This window comes from Acipenser ruthenus, unplaced genomic scaffold (genome assembly GCF_902713425.1).
Source record: "Acipenser ruthenus unplaced genomic scaffold, fAciRut3.2 maternal haplotype, whole genome shotgun sequence".
Taxonomy (NCBI): Eukaryota; Metazoa; Chordata; class Actinopteri; order Acipenseriformes; family Acipenseridae; genus Acipenser; species Acipenser ruthenus.
Genome location: NW_026708221.1, coordinates 67,819 through 93,236, shown reverse-complemented (window position 1 = coordinate 93,236; position 25,418 = coordinate 67,819). Strand labels below are relative to the sequence as shown.

General features: G+C 48.4%; 2 protein-coding genes across 3 annotated transcripts in view; one reads left to right on the top strand and one right to left on the bottom strand.

The window, feature by feature from the left end:
* Nucleotides 1–363: 363 nt before the first annotated feature.
* Nucleotides 364–13,935, top strand: LOC117395216 (integrin alpha-10; the record flags this gene model as incomplete). Its single annotated transcript, XM_059020354.1, is given in 15 exon segments — nucleotides 364–530; nucleotides 1,721–1,863; nucleotides 7,133–7,243; nucleotides 7,383–7,468; nucleotides 8,063–8,204; nucleotides 8,397–8,489; nucleotides 9,027–9,103; nucleotides 9,698–9,787; nucleotides 10,128–10,212; nucleotides 10,326–10,439; nucleotides 10,664–10,774; nucleotides 11,260–11,373; nucleotides 11,955–12,050; nucleotides 12,591–12,704; nucleotides 13,490–13,935. Coding segments are annotated over 15 exon segments (1,609 nt in total), but the record flags the coding sequence as incomplete, so codon positions are not given.
* A 706-nt stretch (nucleotides 13,936–14,641) lies between these two features.
* The window catches only part of LOC117395626 (E3 ubiquitin-protein ligase RNF115), a 17,344-nt gene continuing 6,567 nt past the window's right edge, over nucleotides 14,642–25,418 (bottom strand). For both annotated transcript variants that reach the window (XM_059020357.1, XM_059020358.1), the window contains 8 exons: nucleotides 24,957–25,015; nucleotides 24,322–24,379; nucleotides 23,128–23,312; nucleotides 21,846–21,914; nucleotides 21,107–21,179; nucleotides 20,757–20,850; nucleotides 20,227–20,342; nucleotides 14,642–19,502 (listed from right to left, as the gene is read on the bottom strand). In XM_059020357.1, the coding sequence (XP_058876340.1) occupies nucleotides 19,386–19,502; nucleotides 20,227–20,342; nucleotides 20,757–20,850; nucleotides 21,107–21,179; nucleotides 21,846–21,914; nucleotides 23,128–23,312; nucleotides 24,322–24,379; nucleotides 24,957–25,015 (771 nt within the window). In that variant the 3' untranslated portion in view covers nucleotides 14,642–19,385. The remainder of the gene's footprint in view (nucleotides 19,503–20,226; nucleotides 20,343–20,756; nucleotides 20,851–21,106; nucleotides 21,180–21,845; nucleotides 21,915–23,127; nucleotides 23,313–24,321; nucleotides 24,380–24,956; nucleotides 25,016–25,418) is intronic.

Genomic DNA, 25,418 nt, shown 5'->3' with positions numbered 1-25,418 from the left:
TTACAATGCTTCCCTATGCTTTACCAGACCTCTCTGTGCTTTACAATGCTTCCCTATGCTTTACCAGACCTCTCTGTGCTTTACAATGCTTCCCTATGCTTTACCAGACCTCTCTGTGCTTTACAATGCTTCCCTATGCTTTACCAGACCTCTCTGTGCTTTACAATGCTTCCCTATGCTTACCATACCTCTCTGTGCTTTACAATGCTTCCCTATGCTTTACCATACCTCTCTGTGCTTTACAATGCTTCCCTATGCTTTCACTGTGCTTGTATATACTTGTATAAGTCTAGGGCTGATCCCGAATCCCTCTCGGCACCGCGTTGAATCGCGACGGCTCGTGGTTTTCCGTTCTCGTTGCAGCTCCCGCAGCATCGTGCGCATTTCCGTGACCGTGGTCTTTGAGCCGCGCTCCATCAACGTGATCCAGAGGAACTGCCAGCGCAACGGCCGTGACTCCGCCTGCATCACCGCCACGGTCTGCTTCAGCGTGGCCTCGCGCTCGCCGTCCAATCAGAGAGTCCCGTTCGGTGAGTGCGCGGTCAGCCACAGAGAAACGGGCCGGCACAGCGGAAAGGCATGGACACAGCCCTGCGGCTGCTGCATCCAGAACCACTTTGGAAACTAACCTGAGATATAAATGTTTTTTTTTTAATTTATTATTAAGTTTCTTTTAGTGTTGCTACAAACTCTCCCTCTCTCTCTCTTCCTCTCCCCCTCTTCTGTCCCTCTCCCTCTCTCCCTCTCTTTCCCCTCTCCCCTCTCCCTCTCTTTCCCCTCCTCTCTCCCCCTCTCCCTCTCCCTCTCCCCCTCCTCTCCCCCTCTCCCTCTCCTTCTCCCTCTCCCTCTCCCTCTCCCCCTCCTCTCTCCCTCTCTTTCCCCTCCTCTCTCCCCCTCTCCCCTCTCCTCTCCCCCTCTCCCTCTCCCTCTCCTTCTCCCTCTCCCTCTCCCCCTCCTCTCTCCCTCTCTCCCTCCTCTCTCCCTCTCTCCCTCTCCCTCTCCCCCTCCTCTCTCCCTCTCTCTCCCTCTCTCCCTCTCCCTCTCTCTCCCCCTCTCCCCCTCTCCCCCTCTCCCTCTCCCTCTCCCCCTCATCTCTCCCTCTCTCTCCCTCTCTCCCTCCCCCTCCTCTCTCCCTCTCTCTCCCCCTCTCCCCCTCTCCCCCTCTCCCTCCCCCTGATTGTGTTCTGATTGTGTCTCAGATCTTCAGGTCTCCTCCTCTCTCCCCCTCCTCTCTCCCTCTCTCTCCCTCTCCCCCTCCTCTCTCTCTCTCTCCCTCTCTCCCCTCTCCCTCTCTTTCCCCTTCCCTCCCCCTCCTCTCTCCCTCTCTCTCCCTCTCTCTCCCTCTCTCCCTCTCCCCCTCTCCCCCTCTCCCCCTCTCCCTCTCTTTCCCCTCCTCTCTCCCTCTCTCTCCCTCTCCCCCTCTCCCTCTCCTTCTCCCTCTCTCTCCCCCTCCTCTCTCTCTCTCTCCCTCTCTCCCCCTCTCCCCCTCTCCCTCCCCCTGATTGTGTTCTGATTGTGTCTCAGATCTTCAGGTCTCCTCCTCTCTCCCCTCCTCTCTCCCTCTCTCTCCCTCTCCCCCTCTCCCTCTCCCCCTCCTCTCTCCCCTCTCTCTCTCTCCCTCTCCCCCTCCTCTCTCCCTCTCTCTCCCTCTCTCCCCTCTCTCCCCCTCTCCCCCTCTCTCCCTCTCCCTCCCCCTGATTGTGTTCTGATTGTGTCTCAGATCTTCAGGTCTCCTCCTCTCTGGATGATCGGAAGTTTGTGTCCCGGGCTCTCTTTGACGAGACGTCTCACAAGCAGATCCAGAGAGTGCTCCGGGTTCGAGTGGACGAGGTCGCTTGCCGCACGCTGCCCTTCCACGTCATCGTGAGTTACCGCATTTAACCCTTCCTTCGACCGCTGTTCGACTTTCGATCCAAATTTTATCATTGAATTAGCCGAGTTTCCTTTGGTATTTCCAAATGTAGACGTGCGTGTGTGTGAGAGTGTGTGTGCATGTGTGTGTGTGTCACTGTGTGAGTCACAGCAGGTGTGTGTGTGTGTGTGCGTGCATGCGTGTGTGTGTGTGTGTGTGTTCGTTTCTAGTGCTTGCTGGGTCGAAAAAAGGCCCCACAAGAAAGGAAACTGACAAAACCTACCTTATGAGGACACGGGCCAAGTTTAAACAGATCCTTCAACCATGCAAATGCAGCAGATAAGAGATCTGCAGTGTATGAGAGGCCATGCAAAGTTCTCATAAACACTGTAACCAAACAAGTGTGTGTGTGTGTGTGTGTGTGTGTGTGTGTGTGTGTGTGTGTGTGTGTGCCTCATTACTGGTGTAGTAGCCCGTCAGCCCCGATGCATTCTGGGGAATGTAGTCCTGTATCCTCCCCTGCTCTGTCACAGTGTGCGTGTGTGTGTCTCATTACTGGTGTAGTAGCCCGTCAGCCCCGATGCATTCTGGGGAATGTAGTCCTGTATCCTCCCCTGCTCTGTCACAGTGTGAGTGTGTGTCTCATTACTGGTGTAGTAGCCCATCAGCCCCGATGCATTCTGGGGAATGTAGTCCTGTATCCTCCCCTGCTCTGTCACAGTGTGAGTGTGTGTCTCATTACTGGTGTAGTAGCCCATCAGCCCCGATGCATTCTGGGGAATGTAGTCCTGTATCCTCCCCTGCTCTGTCACAGTGTGAGTGTGTGTCTCATTACTGGTGTAGTAGCCCGTCAGCCCCGATGCATTCTGGGGAATGTAGTCCTGTATCCTCCCCTGCTCTGTCACAGTGTGAGTGTGTGTGTCTCATTACTGGTGTAGTAGCCCGTCAGCCCCGAGGCATTCTGGGGAATGTAGTCCTGTATCCTCCCCTGCTCTGTCACAGTGTGAGTGTGTGTCTCATTACTGGTGTAGTAGCCCGTCAGCCCCGATGCATTCTGGGGAATGTAGTCCTGTCTCCTCCCCTGCTCTGTCACAGTGTGAGTGTGTGTCTCATTACTGGTGTAGTAGCCCGTCAGCCCCGATGCATTCTGGGGAATGTAGTCCTGTATCCTCCCCTGCTCTGTCACAGTGTGAGTGTGTGTCTCATTACTGGTGTAGTAGCCCGTCAGCCCCGATGCATTCTGGGGAATGTAGTCCTGTATCCTCCCCTGCTCTGTCACAGTGTGAGTGTGTGTCTCATTACTGGTGTAGTAGCCCGTCAGCCCCGATGCATTCTGGGGAATGTAGTCCTGTATCCTCCCCTGCTCTGTCACAGTGTGTGTGTGTCTCACTACTGGTGTAGCAGCCCGTCAGCCCCGATGCATTCTGGGGAATGTAGTCCTGTATCCTCCCCTGCTCTGTCACAGTGTGAGTGTGTGTCTCATTACTGGTGTAGTAGCCCATCAGCCCCGATGCATTCTGGGGAATGTAGTCCTGTATCCTCCCCTGCTCTGTCACAGTGTGTGTGTGTCTCATTACTGGTGTAGTAGCCCGTCAGCCCCGATGCATTCTGGGGAATGTAGTCCTGTATCCTCCCCTGCTCTGTCACAGTGTGAGTGTGTGTCTCATTACTGGTGTAGTAGCCCGTCAGCCCCGATGCATTCTGGGGAATGTAGTCCTGTATCCTCCCCTGCTCTGTCACAGTGTGAGTGTGTGTCTCATTACTGGTGTAGTAGCCCGTCAGCCCCGATGCATTCTGGGGAATGTAGTCTTGTATCCTCCCCTGCTCTGTCACAGTGTGAGTGTGTGTCTCATTACTGGTGTAGTAGCCCGTCAGCCCCGATGCATTCTGGGGAATGTAGTCCTGTATCCTCCCCTGCTCTGTCACAGTGTGAGTGTGTGTGTCTCATTACTGGTGTAGTAGCCCGTCAGCCCCGATGCATTCTGGGGAATGTAGTCCTGTATCCTCCCCTGCTCTGTCACAGTGTGTGTGTGTGTCTCATTACTGGTGTAGTAGCCCGTCAGCCCCGATGCATTCTGGGGAATGTAGTCCTGTCTCCTCCCCTGCTCTGTCACAGTGTGTGTGTGTCTCATTACTGGTGTAGTAGCCCGTCAGCCCCGATGCATTCTGGGGAATGTAGTCCTGTATCCTCCCCTGCTCTGTCACAGTGTGAGTGTGTCTCATTACTGGTGTAGTAGCCCGTCAGCCCCGATGCATTCTGGGGAATGTAGTCCTGTATCCTCCCCTGCTCTGTCACAGTGTGAGTGTGTGTGTCTCATTACTGGTGTAGTAGCCCGTCAGCCCCGATGCATTCTGGGGAATGTAGTCCTGTCTCCTCCCCTGCTCTGTCACAGTGTGTGTGTGTCTCATTACTGGTGTAGTAGCCCGTCAGCCCCGATGCATTCTGGGGAATGTAGTCCTGTATCCTCCCCTGCTCTGTCACAGTGTGAGTGTGTGTGTCTCATTACTGGTGTAGTAGCCCGTCAGCCCCGATGCATTCTGGGGAATGTAGTCCTGTATCCTCCCCTGCTCTGTCACAGTGTGAGTGTGTGTCTCATTACTGGTGTAGTAGCCCGTCAGCCCCGATGCATTCTGGGGAATGTAGTCCTGTATCCTCCCCTGCTCTGTCACAGTGTGTGTGTGTCTCATTACTGGTGTAGTAGCCCGTCAGCCCCGATGCATTCTGGGGAATGTAGTCCTGTATCCTCCCCTGCTCTGTCACAGTGTGAGTGTGTGTGTCTCATTACTGGTGTAGTAGCCCGTCAGCCCCGATGCATTCTGGGGAATGTAGTCCTGTATCCTCCCCTGCTCTGTCACAGTGTGTGTGTGTCTCATTACTGGTGTAGTAGCCCGTCAGCCCCGATGCATTCTGGGGAATGTAGTCCTGTATCCTCCCCTGCTCTGTCACAGTGTGAGTGTGTGTCTCATTACTGGTGTAGTAGCCCGTCAGCCCCGATGCATTCTGGGGAATGTAGTCCTGTATCCTCCCCTGCTCTGTCACAGTGTGTGTGTGTCTCATTACTGGTGTAGCAGCCCGTCAGCCCCGATGCATTCTGGGGAATGTAGTCCTGTCTCCTCCCCTGCTCTGTCACAGTGTGAGTGTGTGTCTCATTACTGGTGTAGTAGCCCGTCCGCCCCGATGCATTCTGGGGAATGTAGTCCTGTATCCTCCCCTGCTCTGTCACAGTGTGTGTGTGTCTCATTACTGGTGTAGTAGCCCGTCAGCCCCGATGCATTCTGGGGAATGTAGTCCTGTATCCTCCCCTGCTCTGTCACAGTGTGAGTGTGTGTCTCATTACTGGTGTAGTAGCCCGTCAGCCCCGATGCATTCTGGGGAATGTAGTCCTGTATCCTCCCCTGCTCTGTCACAGTGTGTGTGTGTCTCATTACTGGTGTAGCAGCCCGTCAGCCCCGATGCATTCTGGGGAATGTAGTCCTGTATCCTCCCCTGCTCTGTCACAGTGTGAGTGTGTGTCTCATTACTGGTGTAGTAGCCCGTCAGCCCCGATGCATTCTGGGGAATGTAGTCCTGTATCCTCCCCTGCTCTGTCACAGTGTGAGTGTGTGTGTCTCATTACTGGTGTAGTAGCCCGTCAGCCCCGATGCATTCTGGGGAATGTAGTCCTGTATCCTCCCCTGCTCTGTCACAGTGTGAGTGTGTGTCTCATTACTGGTGTAGTAGCCCGTCAGCCCCGATGCATTCTGGGGAATGTAGTCCTGTATCCTCCCCTGCTCTGTCACAGTGTGAGTGTGTGTGTCTCATTACTGGTGTAGTAGCCCGTCAGCCCCGATGCATTCTGGGGAATGTAGTCCTGTCTCCTCCCCTGCTCTGTCACAGTGTGAGTGTGTGTCTCATTACTGGTGTAGTAGCCCGTCAGCCCCGATGCATTCTGGGGAATGTAGTCCTGTATCCTCCCCTGCTCTGTCACAGTGTGAGTGTGTGTCTCATTACTGGTGTAGTAGCCCGTCAGCCCCGATGCATTCTGGGGAATGTAGTCCTGTATCCTCCCCTGCTCTGTCACAGTGTGAGTGTGTGTCTCATTACTGGTGTAGTAGCCCGTCAGCCCCGATGCATTCTGGGGAATGTAGTCCTGTATCCTCCCCTGCTCTGTCACAGTGTGTGTGTGTCTCATTACTGGTGTAGTAGCCCGTCAGCCCCGATGCATTCTGGGGAATGTAGTCCTGTATCCTCCCCTGCTCTGTCACAGTGTGTGTGTGTCTCATTACTGGTGTAGTAGCCCGTCAGCCCCGATGCATTCTGGGGAATGTAGTCCTGTATCCTCCCCTGCTCTGTCACAGTGTGTGTGTGTCTCATTACTGGTGTAGTAGCCCGTCAGCCCCGATGCATTCTGGGGAATGTAGTCCTGTATCCTCCCCTGCTCTGTCACAGTGTGTGTGTGTGTCTCATTACTGGTGTAGTAGCCCGTCAGCCCCGATGCATTCTGGGGAATGTAGTCCTGTATCCTCCCCTGCTCTGTCACAGTGTGAGTGTGTGTCTCATTACTGGTGTAGTAGCCCGTCCGCCCCGATGCATTCTGGGGAATGTAGTCCTGTATCCTCCCCTGCTCTGTCACAGTGTGTGTGTGTGTGTCTCATTACTGGTGTAGTAGCCCGTCAGCCCCGATGCATTCTGGGGAATGTAGTCCTGTATCCTCCCCTGCTCTGTCACAGTGTGTGTGTGTCTCATTACTGGTGTAGTAGCCCGTCAGCTCCGATGCATTCTGGGGAATGTAGTCCTGTATCCTCCCCTGCTCTGTCACAGTGTGAGTGTGTGTGTCTCATTACTGGTGTAGTAGCCCGTCAGCCCCGATGCATTCTGGGGAATGTAGTCCTGTCTCCTCCCCTGCTCTGTCACAGTGTGAGTGTGTGTCTCATTACTGGTGTAGTAGCCCGTCAGCCCCGATGCATTCTGGGGAATGTAGTCCTGTCTCCTCCCCTGCTCTGTCACAGTGTGTGTGTGTGTCTCATTACTGGTGTAGTAGCCCGTCAGCCCCGATGCATTCTGGGGAATGTAGTCCTGTCTCCTCCCCTGCTCTGTCACAGTGTGTGTGTGTGTCTCATTACTGGTGTAGCAGCCCGTCAGCCCCGATGCATTCTGGGGAATGTAGTCCTCCCCTGCTCTGTCACAGTGTGAGTGTGTGTCTCATTACTGGTGTAGCAGCCTGTCAGCCCCGATGCATTCTGGGGAATGTAGTCCTGTCTCCTCCCCTGCTCTGTCACAGTGTGTGTGTGTGTTTTCAGGACACGCTGGATTACATTCGCCCGATTGGATTTGCTCTGCGCTTCAAGATGAACAGCACGGAGGCGGGGCCTGTGCTGGACGAGGGCAGCCTCACCTTCATCAAGAAGTTTGTAAGTCTGTGGATTTCACTGTGCTTTATTACACTTTGCTTTTACGAGGGGGACCTAACACCCGCTGCACAGGAGAGAGGAGGGGAATTTCTCCCGTTGCAACCCTCCTGAAGAGTTTTTGTTTTTTTTAACCCCACAGATCCCGTTCTTCAAAGACTGCGGCGAGGATGATGTGTGCGTGACTGATCTGGTTCTGCACGCCCACATGGGCATCTCAGGAACAAGGTAGCGTTTACTGGAGGCTCGGGGGTCCAGTGGTTAAATAAAAGGGGTCTTGATACCAGGAGATTCAAATCCCAGCTCAGGGTCTGTGTGAGACCCTGAGCAAGTCACTGAACCTCCTTGTGCTCCGTCCTTCGGATGAGACGTAAAACAAACGAGGTCCTATTGGAAGTGACTGTTGATGATGCAGAGTTCACCCCCTAGTCTTTGTAAGTTGCTTTGGATAAAAGTGTCTGCTAAATTAATAATAATAATAATAATAATAATAATAATAATAATAATAATAATAATAATAATAATAATAATAATAGGGCAGCAGTGTGGAGTAGTGGTTAGGGGCTCTGGACTCTTGACTGGAGGGTCGTGGGTTCAATCCCAGGTGGGGGACACTGCTGCTGTACCCTTGAGCAAGGTACTTTACCTAGATTGCTCCAGTAAAAACCCAACTGTATAAATGGGTAATTGTATGTAAAAATAATGTGATATCTTGTAACAATTATAAGTCGCCCTGGATAAGGGCGTCTGCTAAGAAATAAATAATAATATTACTGCTGGGATGCTGTTCAGATTTGTAAGTGTCTCTCTCCTGATTTGCAGGCAGGATCCCTTTATCATCAGGAGCCCCAATAGGAGACTGTCTGTGGAGCTGGTGCTGGAGAATTGCAGGGAGAACTCCTACAACACCAGCCTCGACATCCTGTTCTCCAGAAACCTGCATTTCTCCAGCCTGTCTGTGAAGGTACTGCCGGCGCGGCGCTCCACCGCGCTGTGAACCAGGGGTGCAAAGCACTTTACAAACTGCTGCTAAACCGTGTTGAAAGTTTAGCACCGGTGAACCGTCCGGTGCTAAATTCGGATGAGGTTTTTTTGAAGTCACGGAGGTAAAGCGCAGTTTGATTTCTAACCTCCTCGCCCCCTGTGCTTCTCGCAGGACGAGCCCCTGTTTAAAATCGAATGCACGGCTCTGGCGCCCAGCAGCAGGTCCTGCAATGTCAGCTATCCTGTCTTCAGAGCAAAAGCCAAGGTGAGAATCCACTTCAAGAAATTAGGGCTTAAAAATAATTCAGCCGTGTTCCACTTCCAATTAGCTGCATAGGTCACAATGGTGCAGTTTTAAGATAGCTGTAGGAGCTCCTGAGTAAAGGCGCTCTGTGTGGAGTGCAGGATGCTCCCTAGAGCCTGGAGATCGCAGGTTCGAATCCAGGCTATGTCACTGCCGACCATGACTGTGGGTTCCTAGGGGGGTGGCACACAATTGGCCGAGCGCCGCCCGGGTAGGGAGGGATAAGGTTGGCAGGGGAAGCTGCGGTTCACTGTGGCCAATAGGGTGCCTGCGGGTCTGCAGTGGAGCCATCAGATAAGCCAGGGGGTGCAGCGGTGAACCGGGATACAAATTATATATATATATATAAAGACTAGAGGAGAGTTTTTTTTTATTTATCCTTTCCTATATGAGATCGCAGTGCAAGAAATGGTTAAGCTTCATACCTCTCAGGGTATGAGGGGGTGGTGCTGACCTAACGACCTGTCCTCCTTTAACCTCTGACCTCTGTTTGCACAGGTGAAGTTCAGCCTGGAGTTTGACTTCAGCTGCTCGTCTCTGCTGAACCTCGTGCAGGTGAAGCTGTCCGCCGGAAGGTAAGGCAGCCAGTCTCTCACTTCGTATTTAGCAGTGTTTTAGCAGTGTATTTAGCAGTGTTTTTAGCAGTGTTTTTAGCAGTGTTTTAGCAGTGTTTTAGCAGTGTTTTAGCAGTGTTTTAGCAGTGTATTTAGCAGTGTTTTAGCAGTGTATTTAGCAGTGTATTTAGCAGTGTTTTTAGCAGTGTATTTAGCAGTGTATTTAGCAGTGTTTTAGCAGTGTATTTAGCGGTGTTTTAGCAGTGTTTTTAGCAGTGTTTTAGCAGTATATTTAGCAGTGTTTTAGCAGTGTATTTAGCAGTGTATTTAGCAGTGTATGTAGCAGTGTTTTTAGCAGTATATTTAGCAGTGTTTTAGCAGTGTATTTAGCAGTGTTTTAGCAGTATTTTTAGCAGTGTTTTAGCAGTGTATTTAGCAGTGTTTTAGCAGTGTATTTAGCAGTGTTTTAGCAGTGTTTTAGCAGTATTTTTAGCAGTGTTTTTAGCAGTGTTTTTAGCAGTGTATTTGGCAGTGTATTTACAGTGTATTTAGCAGTGTTTTTAGCGTGTCATGTTAAGGTTGTTTCCGTGTTTCCTCTCCCCCCCTCGGTTGCAGCGACAGCGTGGAGCAGGAAGACACTCTGCAGGACAACTCGGCTGAGCTGCTGGCGATCGTGAGATACGAGCCAGACCTCTTCATTACCAGGTGAGAGCCGGAGGGAAGGGGGCTGGGCCGGGCCGGGCCGAGCCGGGCCGAGCTGAGCCGAGCTGAGCTGTTTGTCCCCGCGCGACTCCTGCTTGCTGAAGGGCCGCAAAAGCCTCAATTAAAAGTGATGCTGATCAAGCGGTTCTAGACTCATTAAATAAAGTCGAATATTGATAAGGCTGTTCTGGACTACTTTAATGAAGCTTGATATTGCTCAGTCGGTTCTAGACTGTAACAGCAAGCTAGAAAAGTCTTGTGGTTCAGCCTTTGGTGTCGTCGTTCTGCTTCTCCCTGTTCTGGATCCTATAACCCGCTGAATCCTGTTTGTTTCCGGTCGCAGTGAAGCCAGCCTCAATCGCTACGAGGTTCATCCCAGCAGGACCCCATCCGAAGGGATCGGACCAGAATTCCACACCTCTTACAAGGTGAGGTGAAAACTCTGGGGGGGCACAAACTCCTACTGCTACTCGGAACTGCCTTTAAGAAGCCCCCCCCCCCCCTTCCACACACACCTGACCCCCGTTTTTCAATCTCACAGATTCACAATCTGGGCTGCTACACCGTCAGTAACCTGGAGTTTCAAATCCACCTGCCGTCCGTGGCTTTTGGAGACAGCCATTTTATAAGTGTGACGGACGTATCCACGCAAAATGTGAGTATCCACACGGACCATACTTCACTGTGCAAGTGCCTTTCCCTGCTTCACTGCTTCCAGTAAATTGTTTGATGCACTGGTAAGATAGCAAAATAGCACACTATTGTTAATAATAATTGGTTCATTTTAGCGATGTTGCTTTGTGAAACTATGTAACAAGGTGTAATATTAGGGTGGCGTGTGTGAAGGTGGTGATTTGTCGTTTTTGTCCCCCCCTGCAGGCGACGGGTGTGAACTGCAGTCTGGAGAGCGATCTGGAGCTCATGAAACAGAGGCAGGGAGACGCTGTGCGGCCGGTTCGTCCAGAAGACATGCTGTTCACTCAGACCCTGGTGAGAGAGAGTGGGGGAGCGTGTGTGTGCGTGTGTGTGTGCGTGTATGTGTGTCTGTGTGTGTGCGCGTGTGTGCGTGTGGCCTTATTGATTATTTCTTTCCAAACTTCGGTAAGTCATGTATTGATTATGTATTGATTCTGTGTTTCAGAACTGCAGTAACTCGTGTATTGATAATGTATTGATTCTGTGTTTCAGAACTGCAGTAACTCGTGTATTGATAATGTGTTGATTCTGTGTTATTTGAACTGCAGTAACTCGTGTATTGATAATGTGTTGATTCTGTGTTATTTGAACTGCAGTAACTCGTGTATTGATAATGTATTGATTCTGTGTTATTTGAACTGCAGTAACTCGTGTATTGATAATGTGTTGATTCTGTGTTATTTGAACTGCAGTAACTCGTGTATTGATAATGTGTTGATTCTGTGTTATTTGAACTGCAGTAACTCGTGTATTGATAATGTGTTGATTCTGCGTTTCAGAACTGCAGTAACTCGTGGTGCGCTGTGGTTCTGTGTCGGCTGGAGCAGCTGCAGCGGAACCAGGCAGTGCAGATCCGGGTCGGCAGGAGAGTCCACGATGACTTCTACCGCGAGGTAACACCCCCTCCCTCCCACTCCCCTCCCCTCCCCTTCAACATGACTCCTACCGCGAGGTAACACCCCCCCCTCCCACTCCCCTCCTCTCCTCCCTCCCACTCCCCTCCTCTCCTCTCCTCTCCTCCCTCCCACTCCCCTCCTCTCCTCTCCTCTCCTCTCCTCCCTCCCACTCCCCTCCTCTCCTCCCTCCCACTCCCCTCCTCTCCTCTCCTCTCCTCCCTCCCACTCCCCTCCTCTCCTCTCCTCTCCTCCCTCCCACTCCCCTCCTCTCCTCTCCTCCCTCCCACTCCCCTCCTCTCCTCTCCTCTCCTCTCTTCTCCTCCCTCCCACTCCCCTCCTCTCCTCTCCTCTCCTCCCTCCCACTCCCCTCCTCTCCTCTCCTCCCTCCCACTCCCCTCCCCTTCAACATGACTTCTTCCGCAAAGTTTGCATCCTGTTAAATACAAGATATAAATTATGTTCCTATAGGTTTTTTTTTTTTTTTTTTTAATGAATGTCTCAATCCTAAAATTCTCGTCAATGCAAACCCTTCCTGTGAGCTGTAGGTCACGCAGCTTGTCTGGCGGTTTGTGTTTCAGGCCCAGTTCCGGTCGGTGAGGATCGTGAGCGCGCACGTTCTCCGAGCGAACGACTCCAGCGTGATTGTCCTGGGACAGAGCGGGCACTGGAGAGAGGTGTGAGAGAGGGGGGGGGTCTGGTGTTTAAAGAAAGGGGCTCGATACCAGGAGGTTCAAATCCCGGCTCAGCCACTGACTCCCTGTGTGTGTGTGTGTGTGTGTGTGTGTGTGTGTGTGACCCTGAGCAAGTCACTGAACCTCCTTGTGCTCCGTCCTTCGGATGAGACGTAAAACAAACAAGGTCCTATTGGAAGTGACTCTGCAGCAGCAGCAGCAGCAGCAGTTGTTGATGATGCATAGTTCACCCCCCTAGTCTCTGTAAATCGCTTTGGATAACATAGTCTGCTAATAATTTATAATAATTAATAATATTAATGAATTAATAATAATAATAATACACTCCTTTCGATAAAGCAGGGCTCACTCTCCAATAAAAACACTCATGCTGTCTTTCATCAACCCGTCTGCTTCTGTGTTCAGCTCCAGTTCTGTAGCACTGCAACATGTTTCATATTTCTTCTCCTTTTTAAAAATCAAATGTACTCCCTCAGGTTTAAGGGCTGTGATCCTTAACCCTCTCCTCTCCTCTCTCCCCAGAGCCCCCTGGAGGTGATGAAGGGCCGGCGCATCCCCGTCTCTCTCTGGATTCTCATTGGCAGCATCATCGGAGGCCTGTTGCTCCTCGCCCTCATCATCTTCATCCTGTGGAAGGTGAGTGTGGAGCGCCCCGTCCCGCTCCGGCTTTCTGCAGCATTGCTAGCGAGCTCAGAGTACCGGCTCTACGGCTACACGTTTTGTATCCACTGGTTGCTGTCGTCTTCGTCAGCATTATTCAGCCTTCTTAAAGATAATATACTGAGCAACAAAAGAAACTTATCACTTATATTTGAGCATCAAAAGACACTTATCACTTATATTTGGATAAAATTCACGAGCTGTGATTGAAAAATGACAAACTGTTTTCGAGCAGGTGCAGTTACTTTTTATTGTGCTGGTTAACAATTGACATCCCGAAGGTGCTGCAAAATGATTTGTCGTGTTGTGACTCTTGGTCTCCCAGTTTGTGGCCTGTCAATTATTATTATTATTATTTATTTCTTAGCAGACGCCCTTATCCAGGGCGACTTACAATTGTTACAAGATATCACATTATTTTTACATACAATTCCCCATTTATACAGTTGGGTTTTTACTGGAGCAATCTAGGTAAAGTACCTTGTTCAAGGGTACAGCAGCAGTGTCCCCCACCTGGGATTGAACCCACGACCCTCCGGTCAAGAGTCCAGAGCCCTAACCACTACTCCACACTGCTGCCCCAATTGACAGAGCGTGTCTGGTTATACCGTCTCGCCAGGTTTGAAACGGCTGGCTGTGAGCACCCAAGATGACGAGCCACAGCACGCTGCCTGCATAGCAGTATAAGAAGGAAGGAACTACTGCTGTGACACAAAGAAACTGAACGTGATCTCTGTCTGTCTGTCTGTCTGTCTGTCTAGCTGGGCTTCTTCGCCAGGAAATCGAGAGAGGAGGAGGAGAAGGAGGAGAGGGATAAGGAGGAGTAAGAGAGGAGAGTCGAGAGGGCAGACGAGAGAGAGAGAGAGAGAGAGAGAGAGGGGGGTGCTGAACTGTAGAACTCAACCAAGCTCCAGTCACTCAATCAAAACTTATTAAACTGTCTGTGCGCTTGACATGACCTTTCGGATCGGTTTTGCACGTGTCCCTTGCGGACAATTCCAAATAAATCAATGAAAAGATTCAAAAACATTTGTAAAGAAAGCGTACAGGGTACCCCTCCCCTTTAAGAACTGGAGGTCAGGGCAAGACTTTTTAACTGATCCTCCATTTCTGGGAGCACAGTGATACAGCGATGAAGATGTTCTAGGATCTCCAACTTGGTTATTGTCAATTGTGTGTGTTTTTAAAACACATTATTTTGGATTTGCAATCTGCGTTAATAAAATATAAAAACACAAATTTTCATTCTCTTTTAATTATTAATATCCATTTAACTAAATATTGAAAGTACCTGGAGTCTCTCTGTACCCAGTCAAACCTTAAGAAAAGCCTCCCACAGTATTCTCCCCCCCGTGTTTTTCCACTTCTAAATGCCCACCGAGAAATACTTCTTAACTCTGGAAGTGCCGTTGTCCTCATGCAATTTTTTTGAAGCATTTCTAACTGTATCTGTTCGTTTTAGTTTCTCTTTATATTGTTATAACTGACTGATTTTGTTTTCTAGTCTAAATGTAACTGCAAACACATCCCTTCAGATTTTAACGCCTCAATATAAATTGAGAAACCGAAGCCTCAAAATGATCCATTTCGTGATGAAAAAGAGGCTTCGTTTTCAATGCGTTGAGTTTCACTGCTCTGATTACAGGATCAAATCAAACTCGACTGTCCCTCAAAACAGGACGGAGCAGTTTGTAGCCAAAACTAATCATTTTTGTTTTCAGTGAAGAAATATTAAGAATGTATCAAATGACAGACTCAGCTTGTGTTCAGATTCTTTGATAGAATAATCTATTTGGTACATAATGTTTTACAGAGGGCTCCGCACATCAGTACAGCTTTTACTTCAGGGAACGCAGATCGGGGTCTGCTTCATATGGAGAGAAAAAAAATAAGATACTTCACACAAACTCTGCTGATATTTACATGCACTTTATTCAGAGTTTCAGGAAGCCTGTGTTAAAATAACACATTCTTAAAACACTTATTTTACACAAGTAAAATTGGAGCGATTGTGTTGTTGTGATTTTATTTGTTTTAAAGGTGAGCAAAGTGATACATTTATTTCTTTTTTTTTTAAACAGAAAACCTAAAATTATTTACAAAAATGTAAATCCAAACTAAAGAATTTTAATAATAATAATAATAATAATAATAATATGTACATTGGCTGGAATTGGCAGCCTACAGCAGAATTAGTCAAATAAAAAACGCAATGCATGATGGAGCACGTAGGATTTAGCATTTAGCTGAGCGTTAGCACAGTGAATCAGGCTGTACTAATGACATAATTACTGAGCAGTCGTTTGGAAACTGTAGTGTAATTGTAAACCTGCTGGAAAAAAAAAAAACACATTGTGACTTTTTACTTCACTAATTAAAACAGCACTGATTAATTTAAGTCAAAAAAAGTCATATGAGAATGTGCGATCCCTTATAACTCAGTTTGCTTACAGCAGTGTGCAACTGTATCTGAACAGCTCCAGATGTGTCATTGATATCCTCTATACACCCGCCTGCATGAAAACACCTCTGGGGGTGAGAATTTCAATCTCTGCTCAGTAATCAGGGATATAGAAACACACTCGTGTGTGAAAATATCAGACCGCTCTGTGCTTTAATTAGTCTTAAACCACTTCTAAAAAGTCTCCTGCGTTTTATCGTGCTTGGCTGTGTTCCTTTTCTCTTTACTGTTTTAAATTAATTGCATGGGTGGCCTATTAAAGGCATCAATTCAATTAGACAGTCGATAATTTGCCTATTTGGACAATTCCTCCAGATTTTCAGTCCCAGTGGTTTGATTTCAGACACACAGTAAATCAGAACTCCAGAAGCAATGGGGTGTTCAAATACAGGCGCACACTGGTGTAATATTTAGTTCAATTAACAATACAGCAATAACCAGACAAAAAATTCAGTATTTATGTTGCATTAACATAGCGTGCATTCACTGAAAACATTCACTCTAACGGAATAGGGAACAGCGTTCACAGATGAACAAAGGTAGACATCAAAATGTACATTTCTTTATTTATAAATCTCTCTCTATATACAGTGAAACCTGTCTAATCCAGCATCGATTGGGACCAGGCGATTGTGCCGGATTAGGGAGGTGCTGCAGAATCGCATGATGTTCCCAAGCCCACCCAAACAAAAACAACACAGGCGGACAAAACTATTTGAACACTCGTTCCAATTCCACTACACACAGTAGACGTACGCTCCAGGCACACCCACTAATTCAAAAATGGTATAACTTTTTCAACCTCATATTTCATACTTCATTATAATTTTCAACAGAAAAAAAAGCCACAGGACTCTGTGGCGGACCGCACAGCCAGATTGATTTTATAAGCAGGCAAGACTTTGATATTGTTCTGGAATTGACAGGTTCCGGGTTGTGGAGGGGATCATACTGGGAGAACCCCTGTGTCTGCACAGCTGTAGCCAGATGTTTTGCATCACCCTCTATAGAGACTCATTTAGCTTCTTAAAGTCAAATGAAAGCTGCTGAATAAATGTCAGCTTGTTAACATATTGAATTACACACGGCTCTGTAGTTTCTCCACCCACAAAAAACGTACAAAACTGAAAAGCGACATTTCAAAATCTAACATGAAATAATAGAACTACTCCAGTATAGCTTCCTAGCGGTAGACTTTTTCTTTTTTTATTCGATATCATTTTGTAGTTTCTTTCGCATGATGTTCAATAAAAAGATCAAAATTATGTTCATTTATTTATTTATTTATTTTTTAATTATGTCTCATTCCTAAAATTCTAGGTGATGCAACGTGTGGCCACAGCTGAACAGCTTTCCAGTCTACTCTCTCTATGCTTCTCACAGCTTCTGAATTTACAGGGATGGCTATGTGGCTTATTATATAAGGGCTGGGCCAGGTTTTGGGGAGGCGGGTTCCACAAAATAAATTTCTGCAACCGAGATCAGAATAGCTTTAGAGCAGAGGGGGGTCAAAACTCAGTTTAGGAGCACGGGGGGGGGGTCAAACTTTCATTCCAACGTCAGCTCTCAATTACTTCATTGGTCTAATTAAACACCTCTCTCCAAGCCTCAAAATGTTTAATAGGTAATGCATCTGAATCAGGTGCGTTTTTTTAAATCCTTTAAAAAGACATTGAAAATAAAAATATTCTTGTTTTATGAATTAGTCGTTCAGCAGACGCTTTTATCCAAAGTGAACTGGGCTTCATCAACTGCTGCTGCTGCTGCAGAGTCACTTCCAATAGGATTTCCTGGTAACAAGCCCCTTTCTTTAAACACTGGACCCCTAAGCCACCTGCTTTAATCTGTCCAACTGAACAAATAATTTGATCAATGAAGTTCATCGAGAGCTCAAGTTGGAATAACCAGAAGGACCTTGCTTGCGACACCCCTGCTCTGCAACGCTGTGCCAAACTCACAGAAGAAACATCTGGAGACTGCGAGGAACCAGCAGAGATGACGCACTGGTCTGGGGAGCAAGGAGACCGGTCTGCCATTGTGATAATTTCAGTGTGTGGGGTGCTGTGATAAAATCAACACAAAGATAAGGAATGGGCTTCTACTGGGACGGATACAGGACTTCCATTGCATAGCAGTGTGATCCAGTCCTGATTTCGTTAGGAGTTTAAAATTAAGACACACTGGGGCTGATCAAGCTGGTAGTAAAACCTGGACTGGGTGACACTGCTGTGCAATAGGAGTCTGATTCCCATCCCTGTTTCTAGTTCTTCTAATAGAAGGGAAGTTAGTAGTTAACTGTGCTAGGATATAATTTTCCGTTTGGAGATTCAAGGTGGTTATTACAATTGAGAAAAAAAAAACAACCACAAAGTTAAAACAAAGGCATTCACAGACCAAAACGACAGCTGATCACAATCATGAGATTTAAAACAGAGTTTCTTCTAATAAGAGGAATGCTCAACAGAGCCGTTTCAAGTCGCTTGTGGATTAAGCCACTGAAAAAAAAACACACACCAAGCCCTCCAGCGCACTGTCACACTTTCAGCCGTGGTCTGTCCCCCAGCTTTGCTAGAGAACAGGGAAACAGCGCCCCCTGGGGGGCACAGAGGGGATCGCCACACAAGCATCTCGAAGTTCCAAGCTCTACCACCGGGGTGTAAAACTCAGCTCCTGGAGAGGACCGCAGTGTCTCCCGTCCCACCCCCCCTGAGCTCTCAATTACTTAACTGGTCTAATGATTTGATTAATTGGACACGTTTTTTTATATAAACCATCCAACTGTCAAATACATCAACTGGAAATAAGACTCCCATTGCACAGCGTTTTGATTCCTGGTTTCACTAGGAGTTTAAGAATAAGACACACCTGAGCTTGTTAGCTAGACACACTGGGGCTGATCAAGCTGGTAGTAAAACCTGGAATGGGTGACACTGCTGTGCAATAGGAGTCTGATTCCCATCCCGGGATCTCAATGCTGGACAGCATACCGAAGGCTGAGGTTGGTTAAGGGTGGAGCTCACATTTGGGGAAAAAAAAAAATATGGATGATGAAAATATGCTTTATGGTAACTTCAAAAACTTCCATGGTAAATAAAAATAAATCTTGTATATTGGTCAGAGTATAAGAGCCTCCCTTTCTCTGCTCCACCAGCACAGAGCAGAGGGAGGCTGTTCAGAGAGTTTAAAGAGCCTCCCTTTCTCTTTCTCTGCTCCGCCAGCACAGAGCAGAGGGAGGCTGTTCAGAGAGTATAAGAGCCTCCCTTTCTCTTTCTCTGCTCCACCAGCAGAGCAGAGGGAGGCTGTACAGAGAGTAGAAGAGCCTCTCTTTCTCTTTCTCTGTTCCACCAGCAGAGCAGAGGGAGGCTGTTCAGAGATTATAAGAGCCTCCCCTTCTCTTTTACAGAGCACAGGGAGGCTGTTAATCTCGTGTAATCAAACGTCACAGCTGCACACTTCCTCAAGCCAGGGAAGAATTGAAATAAAAACGATTCACAATCCACAAGAGAAGTGAGAACACGCGCATTGCAAATTGGCAACAAAACTGATACAATTACATTGATAGAGAAAAACAAATGGATTGATTGGACAGCCCTGTTTTACTGTGGAGAGAATATTTTTCACAAATATTTTCTGATGCTACCGGTAAACCCCCCCCACGCGGATCACATGGTGCGATTGCAGCCGTCCCATTGGAGCGAATTCCAACGCGGGACGCGCGGGGCCAGCAAGCAAGCAGCAAGCTTTCATCGGAAACGTAGCAACGCCTTCAGGTCAAAATCGTAAAGTATAAAAAAACCCAGATATATATTATATAAAAAGCAGAGATCAACTTTGCAACCTGTGACGAAACTGTGCTAACAGGAGAACAGAAAACTTGAAAAGCCATGGCCAGCAATCCTTTAATAGGCATACAAGCCATGGCTAGCACTACTTCAGATAAACTTGCCATGGCTAGCACTCTATTAGTCAACGTGGGTTAGATGGTAGTTCTGAGACAAAAACCAGGTGGATTTTAAGATGGTTTGGACCGGTTCTGTTTTGGCGCTGTGTCCACGGTTCTTACAAGATATACAGGTCTGTAAAATCAATGAATTAAATGTTTGTTTGTTTTTTCCCCAGTAAGGTCCAAAGAATACATTGTGTATTTGTTACTGGAAGAAGGGGGAGGGGGAGGGAGGGGTGGGGTGGGGACACCTCTAGAAGGACCACCGCTCCTGGGGTCTGGCCTCTCCGTTCAGGCTGGGGGGGTCTAGGCTCTGCCTTGTGGAGTCTTCGCCGCTGAGACTCTTTCTACACACTGGACAGGTGTCGTGCTGGAGAGACAGTCAGAACGGGACAGAGGTGCTATTACACATGCAAAAAACACTGGCATTCACTTCTCAATGTCCTCAACAGGGACGGGAATAAGACAAAATAATGAGGGACTCTTCCCTAGTTTAATAAAACACCTTGTTACCTATACTGGGGCTAATCAAGCTGGTAGTAAAACCTGGAATGGGTGACACTGCTGTGCAATAGGAGTCTTATTGCTACCCCCGCACTGCATAGCAGTTTGATCCATTCCTGCTCTTACTGTGAGTTTAATAAGACACACCTGAGCTTGTTACCTATACTGCAGCTAATCAAGCAGGTAGTAAAACCTGGAATGGGTGACACTGCTGTGCAATAGGAGTCTTGTTCCCATCTCTGTTTAAAGACTAATTCAATGACAGTAGGTATTCATACCAAGCAAACTTCTCAAGAACGGTTGGGTGACTTACAATGAGCTATGCTGCGGTATCACAAAACAAGCGATAGATTCCTCCAATCCGCAGGGTTAGACATGAGACCCCCCACTGCATAGCGGTTTGATCCATTCCTGGTTTTAACAAGACACACCTGAGCTTGTTACCTAGACACACTGGGGGCTGATCAAACTCCTAGTAAAACCTGGAATGGGTGACACTGCTCTGCAAGAGGAGTCTCATCTCCAGCCCTGACTGCGATACAATCATGTAAAGAAAGCGTCAGGACTCCTGGATAATGATCAGGACTTACCATCTCTAACCAGGGCACGATGCAATCGCTGTGGAAGAGGTGACCGCAGGGAAGCTGCCTGACCGGCTCTCCCAGAGAGTAATCCTCTTTGCAGACCGGGCACTCCACATTAGAGTCTGCGAGAGGGGGAGAGAGCCACACAGAGGCATAAAGGAAATACTGGGTAAACATGACAGGGGCTTGACCTGTGTCCTAACCCTGACCCGAATCCTCTTCACACAAATTAACCCTTTGCGGTCCGACATTACAATTTTCTCTTTCCTGTCCGAGATTTTTAGATGTTATAGTATAAAAATAATGACTTGGATCGCATCATCGAGGAGTTTGGTGATAAAACGACAATCAAGTCAGTACTGGTGCCAAAGAAAGATTGCAAGCTCCATACGAAATAATCTTCTGACGAGTCACGAACAGAGTATTTGGATCAAGCTGTCCGTAGACGAGGGTCACTGGTGTGGATTGGGCCCTACTTTAAGAGGAGAAATCCAGCCCTACCCCCGTCCCCGGTCCCGCTCCAGGACTGGACTCACCGACTTGTTCCTGAGAGACGGTCACTGTGGGCAGGGAGCCGATCTTCTCCTTCTCAGCCGGAGGTGGGCCTGTGTTCTCAAACTGTCCGAGGAGCTGAGAGAGAGAGAGAGAGAGAGAGAGAGAGAGAGAGTGCGAGAGAGAGAGAGAGAGAGAGAGATAAAAACACACATCAGAGAGACACACAGAGAGATAAACACAGAGAGAGAGAGACAGAGAGCGAGCGAGAGAGAGACACACACACAAAGAGGGACAGCGACATACAGAGAGAGATACAGAGACACACCAGAGGGCTGTTTACACAATCTCAACTACAGGGGGAACCCTAACGACAGACTGAAGCGAGACTGACCTGTGTGATGACCGCGTCCAGCCCTCCCTGTCCCCACGCGTAGTCCCCGGGATTGGAGTGAAGCATGCCTGTCCTGCAAGAGACACACAGGGGCGATCGATGTTATTATTAATTCGTTAATAAATTAAATTAGTCACTCAGCAGCCGCTTTTATCCACAGCGACTTACAGAGACTGCAGAGTCGCTTCCAATAGTACTCCAAATCAGGTAGCAGGTTTTTGTTTTTATTTTCGAAATAGTAGAAAACGCATCCTATATAGTTACCAAACCTGTTATACTAGTTTTAGTAATGCAAATTATGTTTGTTTTTTATTTCCCCCTTAGGAGAATTTTTCCTTTTTGTTTTAATCTGCCAATGATAATTGGGAGTAAAATATCTTTGAGAATGCAGCCCACAGTCCTTTTGAAAAGCATAAATCCATTGACTTATCAAGATGGTTTTTCGGTACTTCAGAATTCAGCCATACTGTGTGTTTAACAACGGAGGATATCTCACCGTGCTGACTCGGGAGGGGCGAAGACGAACACATGCTGTCCTCCGAAGCGTGTGCCGTCAGCCGACCGCTTCTTTACACACTGCAGACTCACCATGCAGCCACCCAGAGCTACAGCGTCGGAGGACAACGCAGCTCTGGGCAGCGGGGAAATGCATCCTCAAGGGCTGTGCTTGAAGTTAAGACTCAAGGTGTTTTCTGTACCCAGCCTGTGAGGATGAAGAGGCAGATCAGGTTGTGTTTACCATGAGAGAGGCGGGGAGCCGGGCACTCCAGAGTTTGCAAAGAGACCGGCCAGGAACTGCTGCACAATCCTGCAGGGAAGAGAGAGGAGACACGGTTCAGAGAACCGCACACACACAGGAGAGAGGAGTGGAGAGAGTCACACACACACACACACACACACAGGTCAGAGAACCGCACACACACACACACACACACACACACACAGGAGAGAGGAGTGGAGAGAGTCACACACACAGGTCAGAGAACCGCACACACACACACACACACAGGAGAGAGGAGTGGAGAGAGTCACACACACACACACACAGGAGAGAGGAGTGGAGAGAGTCACACACACACAGGAGAGAGGAGTGGAGAGAGTCACACACACAGGTCAGAGAACCGCACACACACACACAGGAGAGAGGAGTGGAGAGAGTCACACACACAGGTCAGAGAACCGCACACACACACAGGAGAGAGGAGTGGAGAGAGTCACACACACAGGAGAGAGGAGTGGAGAGAGTCACACACACAGGAGAGAGGAGTGGAGAGAGTCACACACACACAGGAGAGAGGAGTGGAGAGAGTCACACACACAGGTCAGAGAACCGCACACACACACAGGAGAGAGGAGTGGAGAGAGTCACACACACAGGAGAGAGGAGTGGAGAGAGCCACACACACACAGGAGAGAGGAGTGGAGAGAGTCACACACACAGGAGAGAGGAGTGGAGAGAGTCACACACACAGGTCAGAGAACCACACACACACACAGGAGAGAGGAGTGGAGAGTCACACACACAGGTCAGAGAACCGCACACACACACAGGAGAGAGGAGTGGAGAGAGTCACACACACACAGGAGAGAGGAGTGGAGAGAGTCACACACACAGATCAGAGAACCACACACACACACAGGAGAGAGGAGTGGAGAGAGTCACACACACAGGTCAGAGAACCGCACACACACACAGGAGAGAGGAGTGGAGAGAGCCACACACACACACACACACACACAGGTCAGAGAACTGCACACACAGGAGTGGAAAGAACCGCACACACACACAATCAATCAATCGACTGATCAGTATTGCTTACCCCTCTGCGATGGGGAGCAATTGATCAATTGATTGGTTGATTGATTGAATGAATGACTGCTCTGCTTACCCCTCGACGGCGAGGGGAGTGACTGATTGATTAGCTCTGCTTACCCCTCGACGGATAGGGGAGTGACTGATTGATTAGCTCTGCTTACCCCTCGACGGCGAGGGGAGTGACTGATTGATTAGCTCTGCTTACCCCTCAACGGCGGGGGATCGCTCAGGCCTCGTGGTGCCTCTGCTCCGGTACCTCCTCTGGCTCTGGAGTCGGGTGGGCCGGCCAGGGCCCCAGTGCTCCGACCCGCTCAGCTGCTGCCTCTCCGCAGACTCCCGGCTGTCCAGGTCCAGAGAGAAGGGGCGCTCCACGAAGAGCAGGTGCCACAGCTGCGGGACACACACACAGACACAGACACAGGGGCAGGAATGAGACCCCCACTGCACAGCGCTTTGATCCAGTCCTGGATTTACTAGGAGTTTAATAAGACACACCTGAGCTTGTTACCTATACACTGAAGGCTAATTAAGCTCTTAGTAAAACCTGGAATGGGTGAAACTGCTGTGCAATGGGAGTCTTATACATACATTTCAATTAGTGATGCTCAAAGAATAAGCAGCAGACACTACATGGCTTCCCACTAGTGCTGCTAAATAGATAAATGAATCAAGTCATTATTCAGATAGAGCTCTCCAGCCCAATCAACACCATTCAGAGTGAAACGAGTGAACAAACAGCTGCTTGGGTTTGTGAGGATCGCTGTTCTCCGCAGAGTCTTAAGAAAAGCAGCGATCCTCACAAACCCAAGCAGCTGCTTCTTCACTCGTCTCACTCTGAATGGTGAATCAGCCCGATCGACACCAGCCACCCTCGCCTGACTGTCAGCTCCTGATGTCTGTGGAGAGCCTGATCTCAGTAACAGCCCAGCAGGACAATCATGTGATACACCTCTTATAAAAAGCTATAAAAAACTTTGCTGTGTGATAGCAACGTGTAACAAAGTGCAGTGAAAGCATGGTGAAGCATAGGCAAGCATTGTAAAGCACAGAGAGGTCTGGTAAAGCATAGGGAAGCATTGTAAAGCACAGAGAGGTCTGGTAAAGCATAGGGAAGCATTGTAAAGCACAGAGAGGTCTGGTAAAGCATAGGGAAGCATTGTAAAGCACAGAGAGGTCTGGTAAAGCATAGGGAAGCATTGTAAAGCACAGAGAGGTCTGGTAAAGCATAGGCAAGCATTGTAAAGCACAGAGAGGTCTGGTAAAGCATAGGGAAGCATTGTAAAGCACAGAGAGGTATGGTAAAGCATAGGGAAGCATTGTAAAGGCAATTTACTTTAGTGTACGGTCGCTACACCCTTGTATCTTACCCAGGCTGAAAATAATCCAGAGTAAAACTTACCTCTGCAAACTGTGTGGCTGCGTCATCATTTATAGCACTGGCACCGCTTTCCAGCAAGCTGCAGACACACACAGTGTACAGGACAGAGAGGTATATAAAAACATATCCAAAAATCACTGTGAAAACGCAGGCAGAAATATACTTTGCAGCGTGTTTAGAAATACAAGTTCAAAAATGGACACATATCGCAAGCTATTTGTAAAGGATCGTACACACATGTGAAAATATCTAACAAGCATTTAATAAAATTAGTTAGGGACAATTCACGAGAGAGAGGAGACGGTTCGGCCCGTCAGCGCTGGTCCGGTTACCAGCAGCTGATTGATCTCAGAACTTTGTCAAGTCGGGTCTTGAAGGATCCCAGTGATTCAGCATCGACAGCGTGGCTCGGTAACCCATGACAACCCATTCCATCCCCTCCCCACTCTGTGTGAAGAAGCGTCTCCTTCCCTCTGTCCGAAGTCTATCTCCGCTGAATTTCCAACAGTGTCTCCTCTGGTCCTGTGCTCGTACCCTTGGCTAGGGCTACCGTCGTCAGCTTATTTTTAAGATTTTTAAAGGATTTCAATCCAGTCCCCTCTTTGTTCTAGGCAAATTTTCTTTTTTTTTTTTTAAAGCAGGTAAAAATGACCTACCTGGAATCATCTGCGACTTCTTCAATGAATCCGGATTCACACCTGGGACAAATGTACTCCTGAAACCAAATCGGAAGCAATCCTTAGAAAACCTGGCAACAAAAACAGCAGCCAGATCGCGCGCTCGCAAACGTGAACCGGCTTTGGAGGCTGCCAAAAAATTTGTTTCAGCTTTTTAATGGTACAGAACCCCTTGCTTTCCCAAACGCCCCGTCTTATTTTTCCCTGCGATTGAATCCATTCTGCGCTGCTAAGAGCTGAACGTAGTGTTTCAGACCCCTAATAAAATGTGCATTGATCAGTTTGCATCAGTACTGTTCAGTTGGTAGCAGCGTGTGGAAATGGCACGTGCCAGAGATCCATCACGTAAGAGTTTCCTTCCTTGTGGGGCCTGTTTTGACCCAGCAAGCACTATAAACAAGCACACACACACACGCTGTGACTCTCTCTCTCTCTCTCTCT